At 36.6% G+C, this 12,381-nt stretch overlaps 1 protein-coding gene across 1 annotated transcript in view; it reads right to left on the reverse strand.

Annotated features, from left to right (window-relative positions):
• Nucleotides 1-8,320: 8,320 nt before the first annotated feature.
• Nucleotides 8,321-12,381, reverse strand: part of msi2b (musashi RNA-binding protein 2b) — a 290,893-nt gene continuing 286,832 nt past the window's right edge. Inside the window, exons 14-15 of the mRNA XM_016478837.1 lie at nucleotides 11,199-11,275; nucleotides 8,321-8,402 (exon numbers count right to left, since the gene is read on the reverse strand). Of these exons, the coding sequence (XP_016334323.1) occupies nucleotides 11,234-11,275 (42 nt within the window). The 3' untranslated portion in view covers nucleotides 8,321-8,402; nucleotides 11,199-11,233. The remainder of the gene's footprint in view (nucleotides 8,403-11,198; nucleotides 11,276-12,381) is intronic.

The raw sequence follows: 12,381 nt of genomic DNA on the forward strand, positions 1-12,381 counted from the left end.
TCATCAGCAAAGACAAGGGGCTGAACAGGTTTCTAATCCCAGAAAAACTGTCTGGGTTCATTCAGAACGGGACGGTCTCCGTCTCCCTGATCGCACTTGATGTTAATGCGTGATCACATCCGAACCCTCGTGCTGCTCCTGACACCGTAAACGATTGTGGATATCCATTCTGTGAAAGCCGCAGAACTCTTTCGGTCATCGATCGCTTAGTCGAGAGGAGCAAATAATGAGGACGCCATTATGTTTTTCATCAACAGCCCTCTTATAAAGTGTCATCTGCTAAAAATGCAGTTTCCACTGTGGATATGAAGAGCCATAGTGGGTGGACAACTCTAGTGGAAACGATCTGATTTTACAACTTTGGCCTGCACATTTTCAGTGAGATTGCAATAAGATCATTTCTCAAGCACCGTACACCTGCCGAGTAATTAGAGGCCCTGCTGTTAATTACAGTTTGATCATGCATTGAAATTCAATCAGGAGAGCTCTAAATAATGGACCACAACTGGTATATAATGCCGGCCATTATCACAAAATAAACCCTGACAGCGTGAATAGGTCTTGTGTCTCCCTCAAAGGGTTTATTTTGTCATACTGATCAGCTGATTATACATTAATGTATGATTTACTGTACATTATTCTGCTTAGTAGACAGATACCAATTACATATGGACATAAAATAGTGACTGATTGAGTTGAAATAACTATATGAAAACATAGAGCTAGGAAACAGTCATTACATTTAAGTAATGTAATACTAGCAAATGCACTGTCCGCCTTAATGTAAACACAGACACGTATAGTCAACAGATCGTGATATCACTTTTATAGAGTAGTTCAATAAACAAGAATTTGATCACGAGTAACTTACATTTTAAAGACAATATTGGGTCTGTGTAGGCCTACTTAGTGACACACTATTGCCAGTGTTCATTTTTCATCCACCAACAGTTTGAAAAGGAGCCACAGCATTTTGGAACAAATCGATTGAGTGAATGATTCAATGATTCACTCATGAAGACAAGTCACTTGTTCAGTTCCTGAATGAATTACAGTTGTTAAACGAATCTTTTAAGTGAATGAACCAATTATTCACTCATGAAAACAATCACTTGCTTTATTCATGAATGAATTCGTAATTCCACCGATATGTTTTCTCTGTATCGTTTCTGTATTAGTTGTGGTGTGGACGTAATTCTTGTAATCTTTGTTGTGAACAGGCCTTTATAAAGTGAACATTCACACTGATGCTGGACTACCACAGTGGGCATGCGCTCTTAGAGCCATGTCAGCCAATCAAATTCAAGGACCGGAACTATTTAAAATAATACTCGACTTTAGAATGCTACAATTGACCAATCAGAATCAAGTATTCCAGAGCACCGTGTAATAAAATCCCTGGTTAAACAAACACCAACAAGAACATAAAAGTAGTGGCAAAACCCCCTCGGAGTTCTTTCTTGTGTCTTGCCTTGTGTAAAGCAAAGTTAGTTACTAAAACACTTCTCTGAGAGGCTTTGGGAGCGAGCAGAGGGGAGCCTGTGATATTTTTCAGCTCGTATAAACACACCGGCAGACCTTAAAGGTTGGGCAGCTCTGTCTTAAATATACACCAGAGAACCCAGAACTCTCCAAATGAGTTCTCTCGAGATCGTTCCCGAACCTGGTCATTTTTCAAACTATTTAATTGGTGTACTTAAGTCAGCTGATACTTGCGCCAGTGCTTTGTTGCTAGGCATCATGACACAAAGGTCTCCAGGTACAATTAACCCCATTGTGACACTGCGATGTACACAGAGTGTTTTCGGAAGGGACCAACTTGAGTATACGTATATCGGGTGGGGTTTAACATTAATTCACGGCTGCCATCCCTGGGACTTGAGCTTTATACTAAGGTAATGACCAGCTTTTCCCATACTACTACTAGTACAAGTGGCAAACACCTGCTTGCAAGTACATATACGACACAAAGAGACTCCCCCTTCCTTACTATGAGATACACGCGCTTTCAGCGGACCTGTTTGACAGAATCACATTTTTTTCTGCGATTGAACAGGTTAGGATGCAGTGCTGCAGCTCTCCTGTCTAAGTGGTCTCCTGATAAGAGGGAAGCTGAGATTTCTCTCAGTATTTCTCTCCTGCAAACAGTGAACACAATGAGTCATGACACTATCCAAGGGCTCCAGTGAAGAGTGTGGGTGAACAGCTACAGTGATAGTGACTGTATGAAGAGAGCTTGCTCATCCAGGACTGAGAGAGAGAGAGAGGAGAGGAGGCAGGGTGGAAGATGGATTTCCACACATTTATAATAGCTGTCACACCTTACATTCAGCAAGGCAATTTCACATTTGAGAATGGGACAGCGACTCAAATTAAAAATGACATTAATTTCTGCCAGCCTGCACACATTGCATTTTTCATCCCGGTTGAAACACCTCTTGATTAGGCTCTGGGAAGACACAAATGTACCGCACAACAATAGAACTGTCTGATTGGATTCTGTGTACAGTACGTCTTGGAGAAAAAAAATGTATGAAAGGGTGTTGTTTCTGAAATCATGTTTTCCCCCTGAACATTCCTATATTTGTTTTCTCAGGCCTTTTTTTTTTTTTTTTAATCCTTCTCTCTAAAACATTTCTAATTAGGAATGTACACCAAAAATAGTCCAAATCGAGATGTAGCTATTGTTATAGTTGAAACCAACTCGACAACCAAAACATTTAGCAGTATAATTTCAGTGGCAGAGATTTCTAAGACTTTATCTTCTAAGATGGTCTGAGGCTCTCGACAGACTTTAAGGCTATAAATTCTGACCTCTTGAGCTCTATTTAAACCAATTGCACTAGGAATTTGTTTTTTCTATGGTGTTACATAAATGACTAAAAAGGATTACATTTTTATCTCTCACTATTCATTTCAAAACATTTTATAAAGATTGTTGACTTGAGATCAAACATTTCATTTTGATCAAACCAAACATTTAAGTGCATTAATATTACCATAAACTGCACAGGCCCAACATTAAGCAACATTTCTAACAAACAATTGGCAGAATTTCAAAACCAGCAATTTTATAAATGCATAAACAACAGAGAAGTGTGATTTATAGTCATTCGTTATAGTTGGATTGTTTGTTTTCTAAATGTCAAATGAATTTGGTTTTGTGCTCTTGGCACACTGCTCATAACAATGTGTTCAGAAACCATGTTTATCCTCTTGGCAAGTGAACTTGTATTTAATGTTTGCATTACATTGCATAGTTTCATTCATGGTTATCAAGAATGAGGGCATGTCAAGATGTTGGCATCTGTCTAATCTAGTTGCTTCTACCAAATAAAACATGAATTGGTGCCAAACATACAATAGAGTTTAATGGGCACAGACTTGGAAATAAACAACAAAAACACTTATCCCTCTTAAGCCTATTTATGTTGTTATTCTATCTATGCACATTTTTTTTTTCAGTTGAAGTGTATTATTTTATGCATGTGACCATTTCAGAACAGATCTGTGAAGCACCAGTGGAAAAGCATTTCTCTAATGATGTATTTCTACAATTATCTAATATATATCTCACTATGTGTGTAGCCTTCAACAAGTCAGAATCAAATTTACAGATGTAAACAAATGTGAGAATGAAAACAAACTTACACAAGAGCTGTTGGCCTCTGTATTCAACTTTGTGCATTTTAATCGTTGTGCATGTTCTGGCATACAATCTTTTGCAGGTATATTCATTTCTTTTGAATCACAAATCAATTGCTTGAAAAAGGTTGAAAATAAAAACCATGAGTGAAATGGTTCAAAACTCCTTTATTATTTTTATTATTTTTTGTTTTTGATCTTTTCCAGACAAACACATTGATTTCTGGACCACAGTAGAGGATGGAAACCTTTCACAAACATTTTTTATTATTATTATCATTATTATTTGAAAATACAAATATAAAATTATACTTTCCACATCTGAGATGTGAGAGACCCCCATCCACTTTAGTTTATTTTACAACAGGGCTTGAGCAAGCCATACAAGAAGACCTGAAAGATGCTTTCAGACGTCAGTCCGTTCAGTCAGTTCTCGCGGTAAAAAGTCCGTTAACATTAAAAAATGGGCAAGTGTTAGGAATGGGCAAGGCAATCAGCGAGGCCGAAGCCTCAGGAGAAAATGCGAGACCGAGTGTCAAAAATAAGACCCTCCACCTATTGACACCATATACACGTCCTTGTGAGGTTTACACGACACATTCTAAACTACTACCGGGCCTCCTGTACATCTGCTGCAGCTCTTACACAACACATGATTCAACAGCCAGAGGAACGAACAATGTGGACTAGCATCAGTTCACCTACGATGATGAGTCATGAGGCAGATTCAACAATTTAACAAAGAGATATATATATACACTATACATATATACCTTGTATATGTACACAAGTATACTGTACATTAGACATTACAGTGTAGAACCTTTTGCTTTATTAGTGGGATGATCGTTTTGGCCATTGCCTAGCACTTGCCGCAAAATTCAAGTTTAAATGGATTCGGTAGTTCACTCCCAAAATCACCCAACACCTTCCAGGTCATTTTCTTTTTTTTTTTTTTAAACCAACAATTTTCCAATGATTTAACTAGTCTAATCCGCTGTAAACTGCTGTCCATGGAAAACAAAATGATGGCAACAGAGCCATGCTACCTTAAAGTCCAAGCTACGAGATCAAATTATGGAAAAAAACAGAAAAAAAACAACCCCGGTAAGCTAACCGATGCGAATGGAAAAGGCGGTTTAAAAGGGTTGCCAGCCTTCATTTTAATCAAGAGTCACCGAATCATGCACTTATTTGACAGCAGAAGGGAAATGTGCTTCATCTGCTGTTAAACATTTGCCTTCAGATGTTTAATCGCAGACCATCTAAATGTGTATGAAGACCTAAATGGATGCTGGATACTCAACTTGTTAAGAAAGAGACAACCAACTAAGAACAACTAACCACTTAGTGTTGCAGTTTAAAAAGATGTCTTCAGTAAGAAAATGCTGTGCACGGTTCATCCCGACAGCACCTTTTTATTTCACTCAAATGTATTGAATAAACTTCAGTTAGAAACCACCTTTCATTAAAAGTTGTGCTGTGCTGATCGTAACTCACTAGTAGCATAGCAATCTCCCCAGTGAAGGTGGTACATTGGCTCATGTTTGATATCCCTGAGAACAGATGTGATTCAGGAATACAGATTCAGAGTGACACTAGATTTACACTAAAGTCAAGCCAATTAGCGTGACATCAGAACAGACAATGATGCTGTCTGGTATTGAATGTAGGAATGCTGAATTCAAATGAAAAGCTGGCAATGCAATTAAAAAGTACAAAAACAATCATATTGTATATTATGGGTGACTCAAAACTAAAGTATGTATTAATCTAGGCATAAAAATAAAATCCCCCCAAAAAAGTAGTGCTGTAGGCCACTGGGATATTTTATAAAGAGTATAAATATCAAAAACCTAGTACAGTTTTATCCATATCTATACTGATTAGGCTATATCATCATCATTACTTTGTTAGAACTTACTAAAAAAATATTTATGAATTTTTAATTCATGTAATAAAATCACCCTCTTCATAATTATAGCTTGCATCCCTCTTAAAAAAGAACGAAAGTAAAACATATCTAGCATTAGCATTTAAGGTAGTATGGCACACCCCTTTTAAAACATTCAAGGGTGGGGATCCAATTAATGCCTTGATTACAATTCTGTCCTACAGCAATTTCTTTCTCCTAGATTTCATCAGTGAGAGCTTTGGTTAGTTGAAACCATATGAGACCAGCAAAACAGTGGAATAAAAAAGGAGAAAAAAAGGGAAAAATTACTATGAAAATAACGCTCAGCATTTTTTGTCTTTAAATGATTATAAAGAGAAAGTTCTATCCTTACTGGTCCTACAATTGCTAATGAATACCTCTACATCTTAACATTAAGTACATAACACCTACAACTACTCACTAAAGAGAGAGTGAGATATAGAGAAAGGGCAAAACGACAAAAGGAGAGTGAGAGGGGGGGAAATGTGAAAAATACCAACCAATAAGTGTATAGACCACTACACTGGTATCAAGACAGCACTCTTTTACAAGGTAAAGTCATATTCCTGTTTTGTTTTTTTCTTTTTCTGTTGTTTTCTTTTTTTTACACACTACTGAAATACAATGATCAACATAAGATTACTGAATGAGGTGACAGGGAATGAAGAGAAACAATTGATAAATACAGTACATAATATCTGTATTATTGTCATTGTTATATTTAGTATAATCATTAACATCCACAAAAATATTGATAAAAATCCATCCCTATTTAAATTCAAAACATGTTCGGGATAGTTTTCTTTCTTGCTTTTTTGTTGTTGTACGTTTGTCTTTTTTAAAACAGCTCAAACAGTTAGCACAAAGTTCTTCTTGACTTATTTTTAAAAATCGTATTACTTTTATCACGTCCCCTTCTTGAGAAAGAATCCAGCATTCTGCCTCACCTGTTAGTTTAGTGAAATGAACAAAAAACAAACAAAAAAAATTAAATAAACAAAAATAAAACATTTTCAACAAGATCGAATAACAGCATCAGTCAATTCATATTTCTAAATGCCATTTGTGTCTCATCAAATGTGTGTAGCAGCTACTGGTTTCAGTGTTTCTGAGGAAATTAACTATTGCTACCAATAAACTCATCTGTCATCTATGATATTCTAGAATAAAATAGTACAGTCTTCGAATCAATGCAAGCCAAGACTCGAGATTCGTAAGTGTTATCCTGCGTGGAAAGAAACAAACGGCTTCCACAGCGGTCCTTCACATGACCCATGTTAGAGACTGTCAGCTCACATGTGCAAATAGAAAATGATAAATTCTCTCTCACAGTGCAATGATTTACTTAATTTCAAAACAACACTTTAATATCTTTTTCAATATCTGTCTCAGGCTAAAATAAATTACTTTGTAATCTCCTTTAAAGTAATTCTCACAGGACTGAGGTAATGGTATAAAAGATTTGTTTTTTCTAATCGTAGAGCAATTTCAAAACATTTTGAAATATTGCCTTTTTTTTATTCGAATCGTAAAAATCTCGACACACATGGACACTCGTTGGGAAAAAGAAGCTCATACTAGAATGCGAAATGAAATGCTAACATGAAATGTCTAGACACGGTTTGAAATCGTAATTCATGTGTGCTTTGGATTTTGTCGCGATTTTTTTTCTTTTGTTACAATGCTGATTTCTGTATACCTTGTAAAGTATATTCTCTATTCTCTGTAAGCTGCGCACATTTTAACGTACTATCTAATCCATATGCTGGTATGACACCTGCACAGGTGTAAAGCCGACGGTATTTACAAAGCGAGCTAACAGTGTTCGATTGAGTTTAGTCCGTACTGGGGTAAATCACGGCCTTTGTGCTACAGATGGACCTCAGTTACTGCATTGACCCTCGAAGATATTTTTGCACTGACATATTTCGGCTTGCGCACGATACAACCTCTGACACCATCACAAAAATATGGTTCTCTCTCAGAAACAGTTTGATGCAGTGAACAGAATAATATATACAGTTTCAGAATTCTTTTCTTTTTAAATCTAATTTCACAAAGTATTAAAAGGAAAGCTTTTTCTCTCTCTTTTTTTTTCATCGACAACAAAAATGACATTTATAAAAAAGGACTGTGAAAATATTGTAGTCCTCTTATTGCCCAAAATAGGTAATCATGGTTAACAAGACATCACAATAAACAGAGAACAGAGCTACTAAGATTTTTTTTTTAGTTACCCACTCATTGTGGTTTAGGCTTGAATTAAGTCACCTTTTCAAGCTGAGTCATTTCAATATGGTTTCATGCTTGTATGAAATGAAACCTGAAAATGTGATAGACGAGGGTTGTGAAATGACACTGCTATTGGAAAAATTACTACCTCAAAAAACGAAACAAAACAAAAAAAGACATTTTATGTTTACATAGTCGCTCTCATCAGAGAACATTCAAGAACAACGAAGAACATCTAGAAATCAAATAAACATTGGTTGATTCAACGTGTACACAATAAAAGATGAAAAATGCTTCTAAAAGGAAAAACAATAAAGGGGAAAAAATATAATCCTAATTCAAGGTCAGGGCTACACTAGGATAAAATATTCAAAAGCCAGGTTTTCAGTATAGTACAGCAGATTGTTTAGTTGTTTTTTTTCTTCTTCTTTCTGAGATGATTCTGATATTTCGGTTTGTTCTTCGTGTGGCGCCATCTCAGCTTTAGATTCCCATTCAGCGCTGTAGTGCTTGAAGTTTAATGGCCTTTACCTGTACACAGAACCAATTAGAAACTCCGGCCAGTCTTCCCCGGGCCTCCTGATAAACTCTGCTGAAACAAACAGCACATACTTTCAGTTAAATGGTGTGTGTGTGTGTGTGTGTGTGTGTGTAAAATGTGCTGCATCTGAGCCTTGCTGGTGACATAATCTTACCTCCATGAACCTTGTCACTAACAGCCACAAGTTTGGACACATTTGACTTCCAAATGCATGTTTCTCATTATCTTCCAATGAATTTGTTTACAAATACACTACTGTTCAAAAGTTTGGCGTCAGTAAGATTTTATGCATTAAATTAATCAAAAGTGACAGTAAAGACATTTATAATTTTACAAAATATTTCTATTTGAAATAAATGCTGATCTTTTTAACTTTCTATTCATTAAGTAATCCTGATTTTTTTTTTTTTATTGATAATATTAATAAATATTAATAAAAATAAATGTTTCTTGATCCTTAAATCAGCATATTACACTCTAAAAAATGCTGGGTTGTTTCAACCCAACTTTATCATGTGACACTGAAGACTGGAGTAATGCCCTGCTTTGCCATCACAGGAATAAATTACATTTTAAAATATATTAACTAAAAAACATGTATTTTAAATTATAATAAATTTTACAATATTACCATTTTAACTGTATTTTGATCAAAATTAATGCAGGCTTGGTGAGCATAAGAGACCTTATAAATAAAAAAAAAGGTCTTACCAATCCCACGTTTGAACAGTAGTGCAAATTGTGTATGTATGCCTTTTTTTTTTAAAACTAATATTTTTTATAAGAAAACTGATTTTACTTTCAAAACCTTATTTATTTATTTAAAATTTAACTGTTCATTTATTTTTTTAATGGGTGAGTTGGGCTGGAAAGTGTCAAGCATAAAAAATGAACTCCTTCAGTACTATTTAAAAGCAATCAATGTTGTCTTTGATTTAGTACACTGTAAAAAAAAAATCTGTAAAATGTACGGTAAAAAACCGGCAGCTGTGGTTGCCGGAATTTTACCGTAAAAAATACGGTAGAAACATTTTAGGTTTTAACTTAAATTTACAGTTAAATACCGTAATTTTATTAACTGAAATAATGTTAATATACCAACCTATTGAAGTACTGAAATCTGTTTTGTACCTTTGTAATACACTGATAACCACCAAATGCTCTTTTACCGTTAAATTCACGGTCATTTTTTACAGTGTATTATTCTAAAACATGGAAAATAGTAAAAAAGAATTAGTCTAAACTTTCAGCTAATTCACATGAATTTCAAATACAATTGTGCTTCAGTCAAACTGTTTTTCTAATAAAACCAAGGTTTTTAAAAGCATATATTGGCTTTGGAAGTGCAGTATGTTTGATGAACTGAAGCTTCTAATCGTACACAGTAAATCTAGTTTAAACATAAACCATGTATTGATTCAGTCCGGTTGAAAGTTTGCTGCCGACAGCTTTAAATTGAAGTAGAAATGTTATATCATCAGAATCACTCCACCGTCAGCATCTTTTTATTACAAGCTTCATTCGTTTAGGCTCAGATACAGAACACATTGGCACTTTTATGCGAACACATCTTATCTACATGGGGTTCAGACATCGACACAACACATATGTTAGTGTTTCAAGCATGCAGAAACTCTTCGGATGTCCATCCAACCAGGAAATGTCAAGTTGAGAACCTGCTTCTGCAATATCTCTCCGCTGCTGTTGCTTTCTCTGACTGCTAATGTGTGCTTCAATCAAACGTTTGGAGAATCCATACAGATGGAGCGATTCTACCTACTCATTAAATCAATCATCCGTTTTGCCTCGAGGACAAAATGAGAAGCTCTTTAGGAAGATTATGGGCAACAAACTGCAGTCCGCAGACCCTCTTATCCAGACGACAGGTCACAGGTAAATGCCATGGAGCCACAGAGTCTGGTGTAATCGCACTTGATGCATCACAGTAGGAGAAAAAAAAACAGTCTGGGTGCAAATATTAAGTAAGTATAGGGAAGGGATTTTGACCAAATAAATGCGCATCCACTTATCCACATACACCGCATTTAAATAAGAGAATCATCTCCGATTTAGCCATATCTGGCATCTAATCATATACTCAAAATCACCTTTAAGTCCTTAAGACCTAACTATAGAAGCGCAGTGATTACGGAAACAGCGCCTTATCCAAAAAACCTGATGAATTACATCAGATGGCACCTAAGTCAACAGATTCTCAGCAAAGAGGGCTCGCTTCCAGGTGCACACTAATCAAAGCCGCAACACCTGTGCATAATATCCAAATACAGCACTTCATAGAGGATCTGAGTCTATGTGCATTGGGAGCGCAGTGCCGCGGCTGTCGCAATCCAACTATGGCAGTGAAAGAAAGCAACTGCGCAGTTTTGAGTAGACCTGCTCGCAGACATCATGCATGAAAGGAACAGTCGAATGACAGACAGGCAGGCGGAGGATAAAGGAGGAACCAGTGATAAAAAGTAATGGGGCAAATGTGTAGCTGCCACACTTACGGTGTTTGCGAAGCGGGAAACACTTTTCAAGGCTTTCAAAGGGCTTCAAAATGTGGAATAAATAATAAAATAGATGTTCAATGAGAGATAAGACTTCTGAAAACCAGGTTGTTGCATATGAAGTTTAAATTTCCTTGTCTGAGATGTAAAAGCCCTGTAAAAGCCTACGGTGTTGATGAAAAAATAAAAGCACTACACGGATTCAACGTAAACTCATCTGAGAGGGAATCAAAATGAATGGGCAGATGGAACAGGAAGATAGTAGTGAACAGATACATAATTATGAAGGCACAAATCAAAAAAATATATTTCATAAATGATACAGGATATCTACCTCAAATGAGATGGCAACCAACCACCTGTTAGGTTTCAATGGTATCCATTTGTAAAAGCTGTCGCAATCAAAGGACCCTAAAAGTGTACAGTTAGTAATGGTGTCAGTATGCATTCTGAGTGAAAAGGCTAATATGTCTATCACTCGTAAGTCATTTCAATCACTGCATATGTTGCTAGCATGAATGCATGTTATCTATAAACTTTAAAGATCAGTCCACATCATTCCCTCAGTCTGATCTAGGTGAACAGCAGGGGAGAGCAAGAATAACTAATGGCGCTTTTCCACTGCGTGGTACGACTCGGCACGGCTCAGTACGGCACGGCACGGTTCAGCTCGGCACGGTTTGCGTTTCCACTGCAGTTCAGTACCGCTTTAGAGTGGGTGGGATTATTCACATGTCATTATAGTTGCGCCGCCTCTACTACCACGACTCCTAAAAAAAACTTTTTCATTCCGCATCGCCCCATCAAGCTCTCGCTGGATCCGCTCCTCTGCTATCAACGAGAGGAAAGGTCTGTTCTTCCGCAACAGACAACAAAACTTTTTGGTTGTTAAAAAAAGGTGCACTCGTTCCAAACAGTTGCGTTCAATCCTTCACTGGCTGTGCTGATTTAAATCTAGCGGTTCTTCTGTGTTTGTGTCGCAAGTTCAGTGATGCAGGTAGTGACGATTCTCTCCGGCCAATCCATGATCAGCAGAGTTTACACGTCACGTTTTGGTAACGGTACGGTTCACTTGGAACCCCAACCAAGGTGGTACTAAAAAAAGTACCAGGTACCAGGTACTGTACCCAGTGGAAAACACCCCAAAAGTGAACCGTACCGAGCCGTACCGTGCCGTACCATGCAGTGGAAAAGCGCCATAACACTCAGTAAATAACTCAAACATCAAATTGTAGTGAAAAGATGACAGACTTTTAAAGACTGCATGACTGTAAAGTTGCAAAATATATTTACTGTTTTTACAAGCTACTAGTACCACTGGGGTGGTACACCTTTGTACCTTATTTACCCTTAAAACATGAACATCCCTTTAAACAAGTATCTCTCCTTTAGGGCTGATGTTTTTTAACCAATTAAAAAAATCATAATAAAACGTAATGTAGTTAAAAAATAAATCAATAATAAAATTTACAGAACAACAGCAGAATGGCAATTACATAAACTATAATTATTCACAT

The sequence above is a fragment of the Sinocyclocheilus anshuiensis genome, unplaced genomic scaffold, assembly GCF_001515605.1.
Source record: "Sinocyclocheilus anshuiensis isolate Anshui unplaced genomic scaffold, SAMN03320099.WGS_v1.1 scaffold1170, whole genome shotgun sequence".
NCBI classification, from domain to species: Eukaryota; Metazoa; Chordata; class Actinopteri; order Cypriniformes; family Cyprinidae; genus Sinocyclocheilus; species Sinocyclocheilus anshuiensis.